Below are 24550 nucleotides of genomic sequence, written 5' to 3'. Positions count from 1 at the left end.
ATAACAAAAGTAACGTTGCAGCTATCACCGCATAAAAAAACAGTATGTGTAATGGTCGTGATGAATTCCCTTTAAGAGCCATTTGCTCATAGATAAGATGAGCAGGGAAGTTTAGAGGGTGATCGAGCAAAACATGAAGCAATATTAGAAGTAAAGACTAAATTGCTTTATGGTACGTTCACACCTACAGGATCTGCAGCTGATTTCATTTAAATAACTGAACACAGCATCAAATCTGCTGCAGATCTGCTGCAGATCCTGTAGGTGTGAACGCACCCTAAAAACTAATCAGCAACTTTCAAGTACATTGTCCTATAAGTTAGTTTCAATAAGATAACTGCTTGTTTCTGTAGTTAAGGACAATTCAACTACAAAGCAGAGTCCTAGCTAGATGGAACTGAATGGTCATAAAAGGTAAGTGAGAATGGAAATAAGCCAAGGTGCGTAGACCAGTCTGAAGGCCGCGTTTTTGGTTTGGCCATCTTGAAGTTGATTACTAGACCGTGAAGATACAGTGCTGTTTGGAGTCACTTGTCTTTCTCCATCTCTCAGAACAGCCTTTGTGGTTGCCAGCTTTCGTTTAGGGGTTACCCATGGAGCTGGTGCCGCGGTGGTGGGCAGTTCTTCGTTATTATCATCAAAGAGTTCTAGGAAGGGAACTTCTACAAGCTGGGTCTTATTGGAGAGGTCTTGGTTGCAGAGTTTTCCTGAGCAGCAGGCTCCTTTTATCTCATATGATGCACTACCGTAGGCCACTGTTTGTACGGCACAACGGAATCTCAGGGTGCAGCTCTTAACAGGTATGACGGTCGTGTCATTACCTAGATAGGAAGAGAAAGGTCTCAGAATCCTTTGTTAGGTATTACATTTGACTGCAACTCAACCTCAATGTAAAACTGAAAAATCTTAGATTGGCCACAGGGTGTCAAAGCTTTTTCCACTTTGGGCTGGGTAACAATGTATAATGCTGGGTGCCTCAGCCACGTACATTGTGCACCGGTGGTGCCAGGGTGTTGCAGCACAGCTTCCATTCAATTCAATGGGAGCTAAGCTGCAGTGACCCAGTGCCAGCACGAAACAATGTACAAAGCTGAGGCTTTATTACATCCTTGTGCCCCAGATCACCCAGTCAATGGCAGAGGTGTTGGGTTTCAGCACCCTGCTGATTTACTAGTGCAGCATTTATGGCACAAAGTATTGCATCTAAACCACAGTAACATGGCGTAATAATATTTACCTATAGATATAGCGACATTCCCATCAAAGCAGTGACTGTAGGTGTCATAGCAGGTCATGGTAGGAGCGTGGGATGGGGAGCATTCCTCATGGGGCCTTCCAATACAGCTGTAGCATTGTTCCTCATTAGGAACACGATCTGTGTTATCTGCAGGATACAAACATACAATATTAGTGAAATTAAGGGATCAGTAGGTCTGTGGCCTTCTATTGACTTCTATACGAGTGAAGCTCTTAAAGGGAACCTGTCTGCTGTAACTCATGTTCCAAACTGCTGACGCTGTTAGATAGCTGTTAGGTCGTAGAGACACATGGTACCTCTCATATATCTGTCTGTGATTCCAGAATGTAGAAAAATACTTTTATCATATAGTAAGAAGAGTCGAAGAGGCTCTCCTGAGCACCAGGCTGTAACACCTCCTTACTCTGCCCCTACTATAGGTAAACCTGCTTGGACACAGCTTACATGTGTCAATCATGCAGGAATGGGGGGGGGGGGGGGTGTTGACAAGGCATTACCGCCTGGAAAACCGGGATACAGCCACAGCCATAGGCTGTATCCCAGTTTTCCAGGCGGTCTTCGCAGGTTCGGACCATCGGCAGGTTCGGACCATCCCTAGTTAGGAGCTTGAAAAAGCCTCATTGACTCCTTGTACCAGAGAATAAAAGCATTTTACTACATTCTTAAGGCACAGCTGGATATATAAAAGGCAACACTTGTCTCCATGACCCAACAGCTATCTAACAGTGTCAGCAGTTTGGAACACATTTTAGTGCTGACAGATTACATATTATGTCAGTGCTAATAGGAGTGTGAGTTAATACATTTTACTTAGGCAGCATATGAAAGTAGTATATGGCACTGTCAGGTAGTATTATTTTGGCATGATATCATTGTATTATGTTGGCACTCAAGGGAGTATAATTTCCCTATTATGTATTATTTGGCTATTGTATAATGGTAGTATATTGGCATTGTGTGGTGGTATTGTAGCACAATATGGCTGTATTATGTGATTGCCTATGGGAGAATTATTTGGAAACTTTATAATGGTACAGTAGTATATGGCATTATGCTGTAGTATTTGTTGACAATATATGGCTGTGTTCACATGACTGGATTTTGTCGGCATTGGCGCCTGTCCATAATAATCATCATCATTATAGATGGCCATCATCGGAAGATAACGGCAAAGTCCCGTCATATGAACATAGCCTATAGCTATATTACGTACAATTGGAAAGGGGGCTTCATGTGGGCACTATATACCAATGTTTTTGATTATTATATTTCAGCATATTTTAAGGCACTGATTGGCAGTAACTATATTGTAGTGTTGTTTGGGCAACACCCATCCACATGTTATATACATTGAACGTTTGCTTCCCTACAAAATGAACTCAATTGTTCTTTTCCTACTTGTGGTATATTTATATTAGTTTGTCCCCATTTTTTTTTTCGTTTTGCGTTTTTGTAAATTGTTCTAAGAAACAAGATCAATGTATAACATGGACGTGCAGCCATGCCTTTTGTGGTGTGTTAAAAGTGGTCCAGTTTCTTATTCAATAAGAAGAGTGAATATACAGTATTACCTGTTGTAGAGTTTCAATGGAATCAATCAACGGAGTTCATACAGGTGACAGTCCTCTCATACAGGTACAAGATAATACAGTCCACAACAACTATAAGCCATTGTAAATGTATAATATAGTACTTACCGTCAGCGGCTAGTTCATAGTCTTTCAGATCCATGTTACTATTACACAAGCTGCTGTTGCATTCATTCAGCCTAATAAATATGGAGATGCCATGGAAATAAATGGTTTTATCCATTTTTGCTGCAACACTATAACCACATCCTTTCTTTAGAATTATATGGTTTTCGTGACCTGTGGAATAAGAAACAATAGAAGGACATTGGGTAACACTATGACCATAGGGCACGTATGGGTTCCACTCACAGCAGAACAGAAGAAACTAGAAAAGAAATCCCATTAGGTTATTTGGAGTGAGATATAGTGTCAAGCAGCTCCTGAACAAAGACCTGGAATTATACATACTTGTTTTTATGCCGCTGAGGGTCTCAAGACAAACATCTTGGTCTTCAGAGCAGGAAACATTGACAGCATTTGCAGGTAGGCAGCCACCATCACCCCGGTCTGTGCAAGAGTAACACTCAAGGGACTGGGATGTCACATCTGTAAGAAGACATCATAGATGGGTCTATACATCAAAGATCCAGTCATACAGTTGCAAGGAAAATATCTGAACTCTTTGGAATTACCTGGATTTCTGTATTTATTACTAATAAAATGTGATCTGATTCTCAGTTACAAACAAACACAAACTAACTAAAACTAATAACATGGATATATTCATACTGTTCATGTATTTTATTGAGCACATTAAGTAAACATCCACAGGGCAGGGAGAAAAATAAGTGAACCAATCAATCCAATAATTTGTAGATTCCCCTTTTCCATTTTACTATGTATATTGTAAAATAATCCTGCAACCTGAGTCTTAGGAAAGATGTTTGCTTTGAGCCATGTTCCACATTAACCAATGTTTTCTTAAAGGGATAGTGCGGCGCTAAGAAATTATTCACAAAATAACACACATTACAAATTTATACAACTTTGAAATGTATGTTATGTATGTGAATGGTCCCCTTCCCCGTGTTCCCCGACCCCTGCCCGTGGACCCTGAAGTGTAGTCGACACGAATCAGGTATGAATAATGCACTACACTTTAGGGTCCATGGGCGGGGGTCGGGGAAAACGGGGAAGGGGGCCATCCACGTACATAACATACATTTCAAAGTTTTATAACTTTGTAATGTGTGTTATTTTGTGAATAATTTCTTAGCGCCGCACTACCCCTTTAAAGGGGAACTATCAGCAGGTTAGATCAATCTAACCTTCTGATAGCTCCCTATGGTTCACGGGGCACGGGGATGATGAAGGTTTATTCCTTACCTGTATCCTCAGCGCCGTATCTGTGCAGTTTGTAGTGTGGTGTCATCCTGTGTCCGTTAAGTCCGTTATATCAGCAGGTTATATTTGTCTTCTTCAACAAGAAAACTGTCAGTAACCAGGCTTTGTATACTTTAATTTACATACAAAGACCCTGTGATACTTTAAAACACTGTTTGCCAATTAGTTCTTGGAGAAGTCACTAATACAGAGGGTCTCTTATTTTTTCTCCTGCACTGTGAATGTTTGCTTAATGTACTCAACAGAAGTAGTGCAAAAGTATAAGTAGTGCAAATGTTTGTTTCATTTGGTTACATAGGCCCAGATTTATCAAAGATTGTAAAATAGACACTGGTGTAAACTGCCCATTGCAACCGATTACAGCTTAGCTTTTAGCTGTCTATTGTATATCCTTTAATAAACCTAGGCCACAGTGTTTGCCTGTAGTAGTCAGATCACATATAATAAGCAATCATGTGTTACCTCCAACCAATATTTAATTAGAATGTGTCATTGATATTTAAATTAAACACCGATCCTAATTAATATTTATTAGTATCTGTTTTATATCTTCTGATATGCAATTTTTATCTGAAATGCACAGAAAAAGAAAAATTATCGGGAGCGGAACTGTTCTCCCAGTAGAAATCTCAGAAGTCAGCAATCACAACTTACACTTGGTGAGTAGTGAAAATGTTCACCACTCACTAGATGTACTGTATATGCCCCAAACAGTTTCCACATGCAGATCCGCTGCAATCCTCCCGCACAGGCTCAAGGTCTCCCGGTATTGGAGATATTTTCACAAAAAAGAAGAAAATGGAGAGCAGATACTAGTATAATAAACAACAAGCAATGACCTTAGCTTCTCAGATATATGAGTTTACTCATTGTTCGAAGGGGAGTAGTAGCCAGACTCCCCCCCCCCCCCCCCCCGGGCCAGGAACATCCTTTTCTTATACAGTGGTACCTTGGTTTAAGAGTAACTTGGATTAAGAGAGTTTTGGTTTAAGAGCTCAGTTTTTCAAAAGTGTGACTTGGTTTAAGAGCATTGCTTTGGTTTAAGAGCTCCCTGTACTGAGTGGGAGCAGGAGTTGGGAGGGGCATGGTATGAACAGCGGGGGTCTACAGCACTGTACTCTGACCGAGGAAGTCTCCCTCACCTCCCAAATCATGGCATATCCACTTTAGGCTGGGGCTTGCATCAGGGGACAGGACTGTGGGGGTGATCTCTTCAAAACTCCCCAGACAGAGTGCTGCTATACTGTGCTCACTCTACACCCTGCTCATTCCTTCATGCTCCCTGCAGTCTCTGTCAGCCCTTGTGTTTCCCATCCTCGCCATCATGGGGATCTGCAGCTCTATCCTGTATCCACAAACAGCAGCTGTTTTTCAGGTTTATGCACTTACTATACATTATACACCACATGCTGATTGCTATACTGTACAGTAACTTATAATATTACATATTCAGCTGTTTCTAAATGTTTGTTTCATTTGTTTTACATGTTATTCAGAATACAGGGGGGGTGGCTACTACTTCCCTCCGTACCGTGAGTAAACTCATATATCTGAGAAGCTAAGGTCATTGCTTGTTATTTATAATACTAGTATCCGCTCTCCATTTTCTTCTTTTTTGTGCAGATATGCAATTTTTGAAATTCTAATTTATGTACCTGATTATTGTATCGTATTCTTTATAGGGGTATGTTTTGCCTATGATGATAATGAGGAGAAGTTGTCTCTACAGAATGGGAAGTGTAAGCTTCTTATAGGCTCAAAAATGTAGGAAAAATATAAGTTAAAAACATAGAAGATTGTCCTGTCTGGCCTATCTAGTCTACCCTTGTATTATCTACTACTCTTACAGTAAAAGTGATATGTACTCTTTGTTGCTCTGTATTGCTTCTGATCTTTCAGATTGTGTCCTCCTGTTCTTTTGTTCAGTTACTTATTTAAAGGATCAAAGATAGTGATAGCAAATATAAAAAAAGAGATAAGAAATAACGATGGGCACAGCTAATTATTTATTGAGGTGCACTCTCATATATCATAAAAAGGTATATATATTTTTTATTGTACATACAAACAACAATCAGTTTAAAACACTTAAAACCTGTGACCATAGTTGGCCAACAAATAAATCGGTGGGTCCCCACAATCACTACGGCCACACCATACACCAGGAACATAGATAGGTAGGAGTAATTGCTCAAATATTATAATAAGAACCCCCCCACGGGTTTTAAGTGTTTTTAACTGTATGTTGTTTGAATGTACAATCAAGTATATATATATACCTTTTTTGTACAATCAAGTATATATATATATATATATCCTTTTTGGATATATGAGAGTGCACTTTCATTTATAATATGGTCACTTTGTGTTTGTTAGTAAATATAAACAACACTAGAAATTCTTAAAAGATATGTGTCACATAAAAACCTGCTTTAAAGAGTAGGTCATTTTTATAGATTTCCTTTAAGGGATGCTGTAGTATCACAGATAGACACTAGAGGCCTCCCGTCCACTGCATTTTTATTAAAGTGCATCAGCAGTAACCCTATTAACTCTGTTATATAAGATGCAGTCAATATGAAAAATAATATACATTATTAACGAACTTTAACATTACAGATAGGATGAGAATTTTCATCTTGTATACCATTTAGTGTAATATAATCCATTAGATAACTGAGGTCAGGACCTCAGGACAGTGTAGTGTAATATTTCTAGTAACCATCCTATGCAACTCCCACATGTTCTTATACTGCATAGAGAATTTATATTTCAGGTAAGGGTCAGTCAGTATGATTACTGTGATTCATTTAGTTTTCTTTTATGTTTTTGTACATAAGGAAAGGCGGCCAATTTTGATTTGTAAAATAACGTCCGTTTTTGCCACAATTTAACTGACTGCAATGGCAATGCATTGAAGTCAATGGGAAGATCGGCGCTCGTTTACTGGGCCTATTTCACAGCCCGATGATCGTTGAGCGAGGGCTGCAGGGACACCGTTACAGATGTCCTTGCAGCCTTTGCAGCATACATTACCTGGCAAGACTTCTTCTCGGCTCCGTCTTCCTCCCCGGGTCCCACGGAACAGCATCAGCAGATTCGGAGCAGCCTGACTGAGCTGTCAGACCGCTCAGCCAATCACTGGCCGCGGCGGTCCTGGCCTGTGATTGGCTGAGCGGTTTGACTGCTCAGTCAGGCCGCTCTGGAGCTGCTGATGCTGTGCCGCGGGACCCCGGGAGAAAGACTGAGCCGAGGAAAAGCCCTGCTAGGTAATGTATGCTGCTGCTTCTCAAATCGTCGGTCGCCCGCCGCTCACCGCTATTCCACCGTAGCAATGCGCGGTGGGGGATCGATGATTTTAGGTCTGGCCCTAAATAAACGATCAGCCGATGACACAATCATCGGCTGATCGTTTCCTCTATTCCACCGAGCGATAATCAACCGAATGGGGCCGATTCGGCCGATTATCGCTCCCGTGGAATAGGCCTCTTACAGGGAAAACAATCAATTTACTGTCACCACTTTTTAGGAGTTCTGAAGTCCAACCCTGAATAGGTCCTTATGAACAGGTCGATAAACAGAACAACTAATAGACAGCTATATACAGAATAAGAATATGAGCTTTGTAAACATCATAAGTGTTTCAGCAACTGGACTAAAGGACCAAATATCAGTTTGGAATTCTGGTTAGACTGGGTTTACACTGTGTTTTTTTGCAGTCTGTTTTTTTTCATCCGTTTTTACAAAAAAACTGATGTATTTGTGTGCATCCGTTTTGATCTGTTTTTCCATTGACTTCCATTAATAAAAAAATGGATCAGAACATACAGAAAAATGTGGTTGACTACTTTTATGTGTACTACTTTCGTGTACGCTAAAAAAGGATGAGCTTTGAAACTTTTCTGATTTCTTTTTTTATGATGAAAGTCAATGGAATAATGGATTAAAATGAATGCACACAAATACATCAGTATACTGGGTTTGGGGTGCTACATTGTATGTATTTAAAGTGATATTGTCACCACCTTTCTATATTAGGAGTTGTCAGCACCATAAGCTTATATTCTGGACATTTCATATCTTACTATATAAGGCCCCGTTCCCACTGAGGAAAGGTAGCGGAATTCCGCGACGGAATTGTCCGCCGCGGAATGCCGTTAGCCTCCCGCTCATAATAGGAGTCTATGGCAGGCGCGCGCTCCTGCCCTGTCCGCGCTGAAGAATGAACATGTTCATTCTTCAGCGCGTACAGAGCAGGAGCGCGCACCTCCCATAGACTCCCATTATGAGCGGGAGGCTAACGGCATTCCGCGGCGGACAATTCCGTCGCGGAATTCCGCTACCTTTCCTCAGTGGGAACGGGGCCTAAGGGTGCCTTCACACACACCAGATCCGCAGCAGATTGGATGGTGCAGATTTGATGCTGTGTTCAGTTATTTAGATCAAATCAGCTGCGGATACAGTGTGTGTGAAGCTACCCTAAGGTTGCGTTAACACATACAGGATCTGCAGCAGATCTGCAGCAGATTTGATGGCGCAGATTTGAATCTGCAGCAGATCCGCAGCAGATTTGATGGCCCAGAGTTACTTTGCATTGAATCTGCAACTTCAAATCTGCGCCATCAAATCTGCTGCAGATCCTGTACTTGTGAAGGCACCCTAAAGCAATGAAACCCCAATATCTCTGCCCACATTGGCGCTGTAGGCTATGCCCCCTCCACAGCCATTGGAATGGGTTGACCTAGAGGCCTAGGTCCCACCCCCTCTAATCTGGCTGTCATAGAGAGGTGGGAGCTAGGCCTCTAGGTCTTTGGGTGGAGAGCTTAGGTGCACGAGAAATCCCATTGAATCAATGAGGCAGACGGAATTTCAAGCGACGTTTGAAGCATGGGTTCCGCTTTAAATTCCACCACTTTTGCTCAGTGTGAACAGGCCATAAGGTTTAATTTGTGTTCAGTATAGGACGTGTATACCACACAGTTTCCTTTAAGGGTGGGTTGTAGGTAGCTACTATTATTTACAAAAACCAAATACCCACAGGCCCGCAAGCCTGGGGTACAGACACCCCCTTAAAGTAACCTATCAAGATATAATATATATTGAATTTACTATAAAAAAAAAGGCATAACGCTGCTTCTGGCCAGAAGAGCCAATGGCTCCTGGCCTTGTATATGGTCCTGTATAGGAGCGCGTACAGTTTGAGGGCCAGTGTCACCACCTGGCGGCACTTTTCTGAGCACTGACTCTTGTTCGGGGTGCCATGCAGCCTGGGTCTATTTTCTGGTACAGACACGTTTTAGGAAAAATCCTGAAGGGTGTCCGTGCCCTAAAGAACCCTAGAGGTCAGGAAATCAATTTTCTGAAAATTTTTAGGAAAAGGGGGTCTTAATGGGGTAAATAAAACACTTTATATTGACAATGCAAGACCCATTTTAGGTATCCACATGTCCGTGGACATAAACAAAAAAAATTATGTAAATTCCACAGTGATTTATATGTACGCCAAACTGCAGAAAAAAAAAAACACAATTAAAAAAATTACAGAGGCAAAAATGAAGACATTTAGCTTATCATTAAGGCCCAAACAAGCCTGATCATTAAGGGGTAAGGGTCCATTTACACAGAAAGACAGATTATCTGCCAAACACTTGAAGCCAAAGCCAGGAATGGATGTGAAGAGGAGAAATCTCAGGCTTTCCTTTATGACCTGATCTCTGTTTATAGTCCGTTCCTGGCTTTGGCTTCAAATCTTTGGCAGATAATCTGTCAGATAATCTTTTTGTTTGTTTTTTCTTAGTGTGAACTTTTGCATGTGGGTGCATGTGGGGATTGTATGAATATAAATATGTAGAAGGCACAAGTGATCAGTCAACAATGACAGGTGAGGTAACTCCCTAGTTTCTCTGTATGTTAAAGGGACAGTGTCATGGAGGCAGAAGAAAGTCCTATTAGGGCACATTGATGGTGAAGAGCCTGAGAAAAAAATCTTTTTATGGGTATTCTTTAGATATATTCATCTGATGAAGAGTCTGTCTCATAATCAGAACGTGAAGCTTGTATCCACTACTTATTTGAATACTTAACCCCTAAGGACAGTGCCTGAAATGGCCTTAAGGACAGAGACAAATTTTATGAATATGACCAGTGTCACTTTATTCATTAATAACTTCGGGATGCCTTTACCTATCTGGCTGATTCTGAGATTGTTTTCTCGTGACATATTGTACTTTACATTTCTGGTAAATTGGAGTCGATACTTATAACATATCTTTATAAAAAAAAACAAAATAACGTGAAAAATTGTGAAAAAATGCATTTTTCCAACTTTGAAACTTTTTTGCTTATACAGAAAATGGTTATGCCACATAAATTATATATTAAATAGCATTAGCAACATGTCTACTTTATGTTGGCAGCATTTATTAAACTATCTTTCATTTTTTTAGACAATAGAAAGCTTAAAACATAAGCAGCAAATTTCCAAATTTTCAGTAAAATTTCAAAATCAGATATTTTTAGGGACCTGTTCAGGTTTAGGCTATGTTCACACTATGTATCTGTGCGGCTGTATTGCGGGCTAATCATCGGCCGTATTTTTCCGGTTCATGCGTACGCTGGAAAGTACACGATATACGGCTGCACAGTGCACACTATGTATGAGCCTACGGCCCGATCGTAAACGGACCTGTAAAAAATTAACAAGACCATTGTTTGCGGCTGGAACTGTGCAAATTCACGGCCGTGGATTGACAGGCGGTCCGTACGGAGTACTTCAAAAATAGCCGTCAATAATGCCGAATGCCGATGCCTCTAATAGTTAATATAATAAATTAATAAAACACATTTTCTTTGTAATAAAGTTCCTTTCGTTGTTCAATAATTTAATTCTAACGAATCCATCATTGTGCAATTAAATATACTGTTAAAATAAATATATATATAAATAAATGTATATATATATTTATTTTTTGACAGTATATTTAATTGCACAATAATGGATTCGTTAGAATTAAATTATTAAACAACGAAACTGATTTTATTACAACAAAAATGTGTTTTATTAATTAAATATTAATTAGTACAGGAAGCTCCATTAAGCCGTTAATTTATATTCCCGGTAATAGAGCTTTCTGTACTAATCATCACTTTACTTTAATGAAAACATCAAATGTTTCTTCTAATTATGTAATCACAATAGCATTATTAGAACAAACATATTGAGTTATATGTGCGCTCAGCTGATTGGCTGATTGGCTCAGCGCACATATAAAGAGCCGGTCCGCAGTACAGTGACTTCATTGTGCTGCGGACCAGTGAAGAGGACACATCGGGGTGAGTATACAGCTCTCCCCACCCCCTCCCCAGCACTGCACCCATCCCAGTAAGGAAGGGGGGTCACTTAACCCCTTCCTTGATGGAATGGGTGCAGTCTGACATCAGTCTGTTCCCCAAGGGGTTAAGGGGGATGCAATACATCCTCCCTTAACCCCTTAGGGGCCAGACTGTAAGCAGCAATCTGTAAAGATGCTGCATACTGTAAGGTGCACAACACCGCTCACAATGATGGGTGTTGTGCTCCTGTTTGTGTCTTTTTTGTGTGTTTCTCCCTTTTTGTTTTTCAGATATCGGTATCCTGGGGATTCCGTCGGATTCCGTGGACTACGTCGATGACCAGCGGTTGTTTGGTGTTTTTTTTTTTTTTTAATAAAATGGTCAATGAGGGGTGTGGGGGTGTTTTTATTTGAATAAAAAAAATTTTTTCACTTGTGTCTTGTCTTTATTTCTTTACTTTATAGACTTAGTAGTGGAAGCCGTCTAATAGACGGAATCCATTACTAAGTCGGGGCCTAGTGGTAGCCAGTATATACTGGCTAACACTAACCCCCCATTATTACCCCAGTACCCAATGCCACCAGGGGTACTGGGAAGAGCCGGGTGCCAGTGGTCCCGGAGCGTCAAAATTGGCGCTCCTGGACCGGGCGGCAGCAGGCTGGTAAGATTTAGGCTGGGGAGGGCCTAAACCAATGGCTCTTCCCACCCTGGTGTTACCAGGCTGCTGTCGCTTGGTTTTTAACCCGGCTGGTTATAAATATAGGGGGAACCCTATGCGTTTTTTTTAAATTATTTATTTATTTTTAAAAAACGCATAGGGTCCCCCCTGTATACTCACCCCGATGTGTCCTCTTCACTGGTCCGCAGCACAATGAAGTGACTGTACTGCGGACCGGCTCTTTATATGTGCACTCAGCCAATCAGCTGAGCGAACATATAATTCAAAATGTTTCTTCTAATAATGTTATTGTGATAACATAATTAGAAGAAACATTAGATGTTTTAATTAAAGTAAAGTGTTGATTAGTACAGAAAGCTCTATTTACTGGGAATATGAATTAACGGCTGCAAAATGATGGATTCGTTTAAATTTAATTATTGAACAACGAAAGGGACTTTATTACAACGAAAATGTGTTTTATTAATAAAATATATTAACCAGGAGAGACATCGGCATTAGTGCAGAGAATCGCTAACAGCGATTCCTGTAAACTGTTTCCCTGCTTTCCCAGATGCATCCAAAGGTGTTTGCATCACTTTCTAAAGATTTTATTTGTTATTTTTAGTTGAACCAGATTTCCAAGTAAATGACCGTATGTTTTCAGTCGCATGTCTATTTTTTCCCACGGCCGTAGTTTCAGCCGCACATTTCCAGTCGCGTAAAACATACAGCCGCACAGATACATAGTGTGAACATAGCGTAGTGTACAAGTGTATTTGAGGGTCCTGTATGTTAGAAAGCCCCACAAAGCACCCCATTTCAGAAACTGCACCCCCCACACTCTGCAATAGCACATCCAGAAAGTGTTTTAACCCTTTAGAGGGGTCACAGAAATAAAAGCTAAGTGTGTAAGAAATTAGAAAATTTTAATTTTCTGTGCAGAGATTTTATTGTAATCCAATATTTTTCATAATTATAAACCTATTACCAGAGAAATGCACCCCAATAATTATTGCCCCGTTTCTGCAGTTTATAGAAATACCCCATATGTGGCCCTATTGCGCTATTTGACACAACCACAAGCCTCAGATATAAAGGAGCGCCTAGTGAATTTCAACGCCTCTGTTATACTTGGTCATTTCTGACTGTACCACTTCAGGTTGGCAGAGGCTCTGGGGTGCCAAAACATAAAATACACCCCTAAAGGGACACCATTTAGAAAACTACACCCCTCAAGGAATGTAACAAGGGGTGCGGTGAGCATCTGGACCCCACAGGTGCTTCACAGATTTCCAAACAATATGGCGTGAAAAAAGAAAAAATATTTTTTACACTAAAACGTTGTTCAAGCCTTCAATTTTTCATTTTTACAAAGGGATAAAAGGAAAAACAAAACACCAAACGTGTAGCGCAGTTTCTCCCGAGTACAGAAATACCCCACATGTGGACATAAAGTGCCAAGCGGGCGCAGGACGAGCCTCCAAAGGGAAGGAGCGCCAATTGGCTTTTGGAAGCTGGATTTCGCTGGAATGGATTTCAAGCGCCATGTCGCATTTACAGAGCCCTTGTGCTGCGAAAACACTGGAAACCCCCCACAAGTGACCCCATTCTGGAAACTACACCCCTTAAGGAATCTAACAAGGGGGGCAGTGAGCATATGGACCCCACTGGTTATGGGCACAAATGTGGAACAATGTGACGTGAAAGTGAAAATTTAAATTTTTTCACTCTCATGGCACAAATGTGCCCGTCATCAAGGGGTCCATATCCTCATTGCACCCATTGTTAGATTCCTTAAGGGGTGCAGTTTCCAGAATGGGGTCACTTGGGGGGGGGGGTTCCAGTGTTTTGGCAGCATGAGGGCTCTGGAAATGCGACATGGCGTTCATCATCCATTCTAGCCAAATCCAACCTCCAAAATCCAAATGGCGCTCCTTCCCTTGAGAGGCTTGCCCTGTGCCCACATGGCGCTTTATGTCCACATGTGGGGTATTTACAGACTCGGGGGAAATTGCTCTACACATTTTGTTTTTTTTCTCTCTTTTCACTCCTTGTGAAAATGATAAATTCAAGGCTAGACCAACATTATAGTGTAAAAAATATTTCATTTTCACGCCACATTGTTCCACATTTGTGCCCGTCACCATTGGAGTCCATATGCTCACTACACCCCTTGTTACATTCCCTGAGGGGTGTAGTTTCCATACTGGGGTCACTTGTGGGGAGGGTTTCAACTTTCTTGGCAACACAGGGGCCTTTTGAATGCAACATGGCCCCTCGAAATCCATTCCATCCAAATCTAGCCTCCAAAAGCCAAATGGCGCTCCTTCCCTTTGGAGGCTTACCCTGCACCCACATGGCGCTTTATGTCCACATGTGGGGTATTTCCGTACTTAGGGGAAATTTCTCTACACATTTTGTGTTTTTTTTATTCTTTTAGCCCCTTGTAAAAATGAAAAAATCATGACAAGATCAATGATTTAGAGTAAAAATGTTAAAAAAAATTACACTAAATGTTGGTCTAGCCTTGATTTTTTCCATTTCCACAAGGGGTTTAAAAAATAAATAAATGTAAAACGTGTAGGGTAATTTCCCCGAGTTCGAAAATACCCCACTTGTGGACATAATGTGCCATATGGGCACAGGGCAAGCCACCAAAGGGACAGAGCGCCATTTAGAGGCTGGAATGGAGGATGGAGGCCATGTCGCAATTACAAAGCTCCTGTGCGGCCAGGGCAGTAGAAACCCCCCACAAGTGACCCCATTATGGAAACTACACCCCATAAGGAATCTAACAAGGGGTGCAGTGAGGATATGGACCCCACTGGTGACGGGCACTTATGTAGAACATGTGGTGTGAAAATAAAAAATACAATTTTTTTCATTTTCATGGCACAAATGTGCCCGTCACCAGGGGGCCATATCCCGGCTGCCCCCCTTGTTAGATTCCTTATGGGGTGTAGTTTCCAGAGTGGGGTCACTTGTGGGGGGTTTCTACTGTCCTGGCCGCACAGAGGCTTTGTAATTGCATCATGGCATCCTCTAATGGGAATGGCGGCCATACCTATTTAGCTGGGGAAAAAGGGACCATTCTAATTTATTTGGGGGTATTAGGCCAATTATTAGTTTATAAGGTTGGAAATGACAGGTGTCCATCAAATTCAACCTGTGTTGATCCAGAGGAAGGCAAAAAACCCTTGTGAGGCAGACGACAGTAGCCTCATTACAGGGGAAAAAATCCTTCCCGACTCCATTATGGCAATCAGAATAATCCCTGGATCAACGTGACCCCTGAAATAGGAATAAGGGAAGGAATTTAGAAAATGTAGAACTCCAGTGACGTGTGGCACGCCTTGAAGCGATCCAGTATGCAGAGGCTGGGGTGATCAGGACAGGTGGCACACTGGAAAATGGTGTCCTTCCTGATCCCCCTGTTACGCCACACTCTGCACTTCTTCTGGGGTCTCTTGTTTTCCAGTGTGGGGGACGTCACCTGGAAAATGTTGCCCTGGTGCGATACGGGGTCCTTCATATCCAGAAGCGCTGGGTCCGCTCCATGGCTGCTAAATATTAGGGCTTTATTACTGCTTCTAATATTTTTGGATTGTGCCGCAAGCTACAGTAGCTCGGGCAGCGAGGGACCGGAAGAGGTGGTGCTGGTATAAAAGTCATCGCCATACAGGTGGTAACCTTTATCCAGCAGTGGGAAGATCAGTTCCCAAACGATCTTCCCACTAACTCCGAGGATTGGGGGGAGGGGGCATCTGGGGGCTGGATTCGGGTGTCCCTTCCTACATACACTCTAAGGGTACATGCACACTGCGGAATCGCGACAGATAACCCTTCAGGCATTCCGCAGCTGGCACCCACCGGTGGACTGATGCGGGCGCGTGTCTCCACACGTGTCATAGACTCCATTCTATGCACGGGCGGATTCCGCTCTCCGTCCAACATATTCATTCTTTGGATGGACGATGGAATCCGCCCGTGCATAGAATGGTCTATGACATGGGTGGAGACACGCGCCTGCATCAGTCCGCCGGCGGGTGCCAGCTGCGGAATGCACAAAGGGTTATCCTTCTCCATTCCGCAGTGTGCACGTACCCCAAATCTGTAAGTGTACCCTGAGGTACTCTTACAGAGTTTGTAGAATTTCACGCCATACCGTCATCTCTTATTGGGATGGTACTGGCGGAAAAGACGTGTCTGGGGGGCAGCGTTCGCTACGCTACCCCCAGACACGTCACTGGATGATGATGAGGATGAATGGAGGAAAGAAGGATCCCCCATTCATCCTCACTGGCTGTTTCGGTGTCCGAGGCAATAATAGCGTATGCGTCTGATACCGAAAACATGCCAGGGGGCCACTTTAATATGGAGATTGGTATATGGGGTATCTAGTGGTGTAGTGTCAAACTTTATTCAATGTAGTGTAGTGTGGTGTAATGTAGTGTTTTTACGTGTTTTTTTACAGTAAGTATTAAAAAAAAAACCTACGCCAAAAATGGTGTTGCCGATAAATGCCGCACTTATGTGCTGCACTTATCAGCAGACCGTGGCAGTAGGATATAGAAAAAAAACACCCTACGCCAAAAAGGAGGAGTTGCACTTTCGTGCGATGCTGATCAACACTCAGCGGCAATAGGGTGCGGAAAATAGAATAAAAAAAGGTGAAAAAAAAATAAAAAACTTTTACTACATTCTGAACATCCCTATAGCTGCTGATAAGTATTTTACACTTATCAGCCGCTAGAGGGCAACAGAGCGCAAAATCCGGAAAAACACGACGCTGGAGCCAAAAAAAAGCCGAACGGGACCCCACGGAAGAAGCCGCAGACCCGACAAGAAAACGAGGACGCCGCGAACCTGGAAGACGCCGATCGGGACCCCGGGACAGGTGAGTAATGTACAAATACCTGCTCTGGACCCCTCAGCTACCTAGCTGAGGGGTCCAGAGCAGGTATTTATTACATTTGGGGACTTTGATCGCCGTGCCACCGGCCCGATCGCCGTGAACCGTTCGCCGTTCATGGCGATCGGGCTGGTGGCACCGTGACCACCATTACTTTTTACAGTAATGGCGGTCGGTGCCGTACTCGGTGACCCGATGACCCGGAAAGGTGCCGATCGCCGCTATTGGCTGATCTGAATTGATCAGCCAATAGAGATGCTATGATTTATAGCAGGCCATCTTCCCCGATCGCTGTGTGTGAACACACAGCGATCGGGGAAACCGCAGGCATACATTTACGCCCTGTTGCGTTAAAGCCCAGGCAACGGGGGCGTAAATGTACGCCCGATGTCGTTAAGGGGTTAAAATATTATTATCTAAATGTATTTTATTATGTGAACTTTTATTTCACATATACTATTGATTTACAGGTCTTTTCATTCTCTTTAGCTATCATATACTGTAGTTCGATTTCCCACCCAGTGGCCAGTCTGCCAATCATAACCCCTGTATAGAGATACCCATACCTATACACATTGTATGCAAGACCATTTGTTTTAGAAATTAACAAGATCATTGTGTAAAAGAATTATTACGTACAAGAATCCTTAGGACAGGATCAGTAGGAACATAGATAAGGGAGTGATGAAGGAACATTTCAATCCCACATTAAATATGACTTGTCAGGGGGAAGAGCTTGGATGACACATAATTGTATGCAGAAGTAGCAGTTGGGTGGTATGTTTGTATGATTCCTATTCTTGTACAGGTTTCCTTCCATACGGACATCTCCCGTGTTTACAGGGAATGTGTCACGTAAATTTTCTTTTACTGAGTAGAGTCAGATACTAAAACTTGTTCTTTTATTCTAATATGTTTCTATTTTCTGACTGTAACTTTTTTTTATTTAACTTTTTGGACATTGTTATGGGGGCAGCCATCTTGCCTGAGATGTTTTTAAAGCATTTATTGACATGCTTTACAGCAAAACACATGGACACAGACTACAATAGACAGAGTCTGTCCCTTGAGATGAATGTGAAACATTACTGAGCTTACTCTGTGACCTTTGAAGAGGTCATTGCTATTGTCTCCTCTATCTATTGCGGTCACATCTGGCTGCAATGCTGTACAGATCACTTTACAGCAGCCTCCTCTTATCACTACAGACACAACAGGAAGTCTAAGCTTATTTTAGCCCCAGTAGGGAGAACACAAATTGCATGGTTTTAGGATTATTTTATAATATTGATAGAAAAAAATGGAAAAATAAAAAAAAAGTTACCAAAAATATGTTTAACATTATTGAAACCATAAGTCATTTTCTGATGACACATTCCCTTTGGGAAGTAAATTCTTAATGATCCACCAGTGAGGTCATGTCTTCTCTTTAGGGACTATGTAGGAGGAATTAAGCATTATGTGCACCTCATTATGTGATGGACGGATGCCCCAGGTTTTCTTAATTGATGATATCCACCTCCCTCTATGCCTTATAGGGTACCTGAAATCATGTTGTCTAACTCTTCACTAGTAATGTTTAAACTATTGCTAATGTATTATTTCCTGTCCCTTAAATTGGCAATAACCCAATGCAAAGGTGCTATCAGAAATATTACAGATGATCTCTTTTGAACGTTCGTTTTTGGGCATTGTTCTTGCACCAATTAGCAACTATATATGCAGTTTTTTTTTTTTTATAAAAACAGTTTGTTTTATTGTACAGAAAATAGTAAAACAAACCAAAAAAAGAATAAAAAGTATTCAAAACTTATCTTACAGAGTTTCGTCGTCATGGTCATATCAGATACAGACTTGGCAGCAGTGACTGCTTGGTAGGCACTACAGAACTGCTTGGTAGGCACTACAGAACATGGTAAGCATAATACTTAAGGAGTGGGAGTACTACTCCCATGATTTCCAGCCATCCTGCCTATGAAGCACTTTTTCTATGTATATGAATTCCAGTTAACAACAATTATCTCACTCCACTTCTCTAAACAGTGTATTGTGGTCACTTTCATAGGAAGTCATATAGCTTTCTAAACATGCATTTGGAGAATGAGGTTAGGAGGAGCTCCAAGAGACACTACATGCAGAAGTTGCTTCCTTGAGATCGGAACCTCAGTGCTTTTAGGTTTTTAACCATTATAATCTTCTCACGTATCAATACTACTATAGAGGATTGCATTGATCTAATTTTACATCTACAAACATTATTTTTAATAAAGGATAAATAGTACAAATGTGTTTGTGACCCAATTGTTGTCTCATCGGAAGACATCTTACCTTTCAGTCTAAATGTGAAGACCAAGCAGACGACCAGTAGAGCAGACCCCGTCCATGGTAGACCAAATATCCTCTCCATCCTCAGTTATTTTGCTCCTCGTGGTTCCCTGGGAAGTTATTCTGGTTCCATCCAGCCAGCTTTAAACAGTGTCACCTGTGTTTTTTTTTTGTTTCGTTGTTTATCAGCTGTCTTTGGATCCATTCCATAAGTCATAGGTGGGATCCTCCCATCCCAACATTATCATCAGCTCTACAAGCTGAACATTACAAGCCAAACTTTCCCCGAAGCATCTATTACTATTACAGTCATTCAAATTACACGCTCAGTCACTGCACTTAATCCTGCCAAATGGCATTGGCTGCAAATCCTGTTTTATAAGTTTTGCATGGTGTCAGTAGCTGCATAGTTGTTACATAGTGATAAACCTTCTGTTAGAATTATAGATCATAGAGTCTGCCATCCCTATAATGACCAGCTCTTCGGCCAACACCCCGAAGGACTATGGCGCCAGGTATCAATGACTTCACCCTAAGTCTACATGATAATTTTCAGTAATATTCATTCTTCCTCATCAACCAAGCCCAAGAACAGTCAACAGTACACCAGTTATATGCTTGAAGAAAAAGCCACACTGAAAAATACTGTAAAAAATTATACCAAATATTGGCCAAATCATATATAGGCTACTTTCAGTGTCTACACATAAGCAGTCTGAGCTGGTATGGAGCTATAAAATACTGGTGGGTGGGTCTGCAGAGAGTCCATCAGGCATTGGTGGTAATCAAAGACCATGGGCATCTTTTATAGACCTAACAGATTTTTGTAAAATTCCAAATCCTTTTATAACTTGTTGAGTTAGCAGACAGTCCTGTGTGATTTCGTTATTGGTTTTGTTATTCTGGATTCTGGGCTGCTCTTATTTACAGGAAACCAGACAAGATCCAACACGCTGGGATCTCAAGGATGTAAAGAAGCCATTCAGTGTGTGAAACCACTTGACGTCTCATACCTAATTACAGATGACTGCTTTGTTTTATAATCATGCAAAAATATATTTCACCGGCATGTCTCCTCTGTAGAGATGAGCGAGCATACGAGCTTGGTACTTGTTTGAGTATTAGGGTACTCGATCGTACTCGGATGGGCATCTTGCGATACTCGAGAAAATGGCATCTTCCTCTTCCTGCATGTTTGGCAGCTTTTTCTCAGCCAATCATCATGCAGGAGAGTCTTTGGGAGCTCGTAGCATCACGTGCGAACCCTACATGTCAATAGCAGCGATTGGCTGGCCAGATCAGATGACCTGGGCATATAAGAATCAGGTCCCGCGATGCTCGCCTCAGACGCAGGCTGGAAGAGATTAGGGAGAGAGCTGCTGTCTGTCAGGGAGAGTGTTAGGCAGGGAATTAGGGCCCTATTCCACGGGACGATTATCGTTCAGATTATCGTTAAATCGTTCGAATCTGAACGATAATCGTTCGGTTGAAATGCAGTTAACGATTAACGACCGAACGAGAAATCGTTGATCGTTTAATAAGACCTGGACCTATTTTTATCGTTGCTCGTTCGCAAATCGTTCGCATTGAATAAGACATCATTCGGTCGTTCTCAATAGATACGAACGCAATAGCGAATAAATAGCGAAGAGAAACGATCGCAATTACGATCATAAGTAACGATTATCGTTCCATGGAAATGAGTGAACGTTTTCAGGTCTTTCGCAATAGCGGTCGTTTGAGATCGTTAATCGTTAACGATTATCCAAACGATAATCGTCCCGTGGAATAGGGCCCTTAGTGTGCGGTTAGGCAGGAATCCGACACAAAGAACCCAACAGTCCTTCTAAGGGCTTAAAATTTTCAAAACAAACAAAAAAAATTTTTGCTACTCTTGGCTGCTGCCTTGGACTTGTAGTGCAGCTGTCAGTAGTCAATTTGTCCTGTTGCTGACATTCTCTTGGCTGGCTGGGATTTGTAGTTCAGCTATACCTATCCTCACTGTGCTGCCTCTTGTGCACTTGGTGTTTCCTGTCCATTTCCGTGTTGTTTCCATAATTTTCTGAGGTTTCAAGGTTTTCACGCAACCTTCCCTGTGCAGAGCTATGGTCCCCTGCAAAAATGCTCGAGTTACCCATTGACTTTAACCCTTAGGGGACACAACCAGTTTTCATTTTTGCGCTTGCATTTTTTCCTACTTGTGTATATAAGGCTATAGCGCGTGCATTTTTCCACCTAGAGACCCAGATGAGCCCTTTTGCACCACTAATTGTACTTTGCAATGGCAGAACTTTTGCCTAAAATATGCAGTGAAACCAGAAAAAAATTATATGTGTGGTGAAATTGAAAAAAAAAAAAGCACCATTTTTTTTATTTGGGTGATGGGGGGTTGTTTTTACGCAGTTTGCCGTAGGGTAAAACTGACTTGTTATACATGTTCCTCAAGTTAGTATGATTAAAACTATATACTTGTATAACTTTTATTTTATTTAATGGCTTTTAAAACCTTAAAACCGCTCTATTACCATGCTTATAACGCTTTTATCCTTTGGTCTATGGGGCTGTGTTTAGTGCGCAGCGATACCATAATATGTTTATTTATTTATTTTTATTTATAAAATAGGGAAAGGGGTGTGATTCAAACCTTATTAGTGGTGGGGATTTTTTATTAATAAAAAAAACATTTATTTACTTTTTTACACACATACTAGAAGTCCCCCTGGGAGAGTTCTAGTATGACTGCTCTGATCTCTTATAGAGATCTATGCAGTATAGATATACTGCATCTATCCATGAGATAGGGACTCATGGGATCCAGCGCCATTACGGCGCAGACTCCGGCCGGTAACAGGTGCGGGGATCCCCCACTAGACCACCAGGAGGGGCGACAGTATTTATTTAGATGCAGCTTTCAACTTTGACAGCCGCATCTGAATACTTAATTAGCGTGCACAGTCCAATCACCGTGGTCCCGGGCTGCATATAGCAACCGGGATCGTGGCAGTTCAGAGTGTGGTCGCTGCGCAACCCCCATCTGAACTCCCCTAGATATCTTGAATATCGAGCACCCGAGCATTTTAGTACTCGCTCATCTCTACTCCTCTGCCATTAATCATACGCTAAGGATCACACTCAACAGAAGAGTGATAAAATATGGCACTTGAGATGGTCATGATGCAGTATTTATCACTGTAGGTCCTTCGGGGTTGGTAAAATCTGGGTGGATCAACAACTCACTTCTGATTCTTTAGTGGTTTCCATTCCCCAAGAACCCTCACTATGCAAAGTAAAAGCTAATTGATATCTTTCCCAATAGGCACAGACCATAATTGCAGGCAATGGGCGATGATATAGAAGTGGCCCGTGGCACAACTCAGGTCTACTATGAGGCCCTTTCTAACCAACCACTAGTTTATCTTGACTACTGATGCATTGGCACATACCATAATCTCAGGCACCTGAATGGGCCATTTTTCGGGAATGCCATGGGATTTGGGGGGGGGGGGTTTGAGGGGAAAGGTAGTGGCCACTCCTAGCTCCTTTGACATTTTGGTCACCAAAGGAGACTAGCTCCAAAACTGGCTTTTCTTTCATTAGCATGTCATAGGTCATTAGGGTGACCCATGGAACAAATCAGTTGTTCTATGGCAGTGCTTCTCAATTCCAGTCCTCAGTCCTCACCAACATGTCAAGTTTTGAGGATTTCCTTAGTATTTCACAGGTGATATAATCAACAGGTATTATCACAGGCGTCCTTTGTATGGAATATCCTCAAAATATGACCTGTTGGTGAGGCCTGAGGACTGGAATTGAGAAGCACTGTTCTATGGAGTCCCTTTCCCATCACTAGCCAATGTTCCACCATCCACCTACCAAATCATCCTTCTATCCTTCCTTTTATCTAGTCCCAAGGCCACAGATACTTCAATAGATGATGTTATAGGGGTGGCAATTTGTGGCACATGATTGGCATAATCTAGGTGTCCAGGTTAGTGCCAGTCCAACTTTTATAGGTTGCATAAGATACAATAAGCAGTAGAATTTCATCAGTAAGCATTGCGCTTATTTCCCAAGAGGTGTGGCGGTTGTTACTATCAGATTATGACTAAATGGGCCCTAGGCAAGATCTAGTAGCTACTAAGATCTCAGCTTCTAATGATTCTTGTTGCTGCATCATTTATTAATGTAATCCTTCAATAAAATCCCATAAACAAATGTTATCTTTGCTGTCGTCTATAGGTTCTGAATAAAACACATAGAAGCTTCTATGGCGACACCCATGGTTACAATCATGCAGATTGGACTTCTTTGTCCAAAATTGGTATGGCCAGACTTTGGGGCAGATATGCTAGTCCGAATTTACCAGAAAATTAGTCAGTATTAGTAAATCTGAGCCATGGCGCACGCCAGGACGCACAGAAAAAGAATAACCACGCTGCCAACATGACGTAAAGAGCTACTGGGGGATATCAGCAGGTTCATTTACACAAACCAGCTGATAGTTCCCCTTTAAATCAACATTTATGTGAATTTTGATTGTGTTTTCAGGTTCACAGAAGTCTTGAAATATCAAAACATGGCCAGTGCACCAGTCGACTAAGCCTTCATCGACAGCAGCTTTGCCCCAGTCATTTCTGGTGTACTGCTATTTCTGAAGTATACACAATTGTTCCACAAACAGCCAAAAGAGATTATTTTAAATACTTATGTATTCTCTAAATATCACCAATTATTAGTGTCTGCTATCACTGACTTGGAAACCCACTAAACTAAAGTTAACTTAAAAAAAATATGGGCATACTTCATATAAAAATAATATTTTATTTGTGTTTAATTATATAAACATGATTTATAAATTAAATATGTATATATATATATATATATATATATATATATATATATATATATATATTGATGAAGATTATGAGACTTACATTGGTTCTGTTTGCAGGGGAGTCACTGATACATTATGGGTGAGTTTAAGGGGAACTGCAGGTAGAGCTTAAAAAAAAAAAAAACTTCTGCAGAGGCATATATCCCAGTTTTGAAACTACCAAAAACCCATTTGTTTTGGAAGTTTTTGTTCT

The 24550-nt window shown here is 41.5% G+C and overlaps 1 protein-coding gene across 1 annotated transcript; it reads right to left on the bottom strand.

Moving 5' to 3' along the window:
* Positions 1-233: 233 nt before the first annotated feature.
* On the bottom strand, positions 234-19724 carry LOC138769370 (ly6/PLAUR domain-containing protein 3-like). The gene is made up of 5 exons (XM_069947788.1): positions 19467-19724; positions 3298-3435; positions 2956-3126; positions 1238-1384; positions 234-821 (listed from the first exon to the last, which is right to left on the bottom strand). Exons 1-5 carry the CDS (start codon positions 19543-19545, stop codon positions 406-408), a joined length of 951 nt encoding a protein of 316 aa, XP_069803889.1. The 5' UTR covers positions 19546-19724; the 3' UTR covers positions 234-405.
* Positions 19725-24550: the final 4826 nt, after the last annotated feature.

Source organism: Dendropsophus ebraccatus, chromosome 12, assembly GCF_027789765.1.
Source record: "Dendropsophus ebraccatus isolate aDenEbr1 chromosome 12, aDenEbr1.pat, whole genome shotgun sequence".
In the NCBI taxonomy this organism is placed as follows: Eukaryota; Metazoa; Chordata; class Amphibia; order Anura; family Hylidae; genus Dendropsophus; species Dendropsophus ebraccatus.
This window is presented reverse-complemented; position numbering and strand designations above follow the sequence as displayed.

Bases quoted from the DNA above. Each gene is read 5' to 3' on its own strand.
- LOC138769370 (XM_069947788.1), bottom strand. From the start codon at position 19,545: ATGGAGAGGATATTTGGTCTACCATGGACGGGGTCTGCTCTACTGGTC. The intron at 3,436-19,466 runs GTAAGATGTCTT...GTCTTCTTACAG, and splicing joins CTTCACATTTAGACTGAAAG to ATGTGACATCCCAGTCCCTT. The intron at 822-1,237 runs GTAAATATTATT...CTTCCTATCTAG, and splicing joins GAATGTCGCTATATCTATAG to GTAATGACACGACCGTCATA.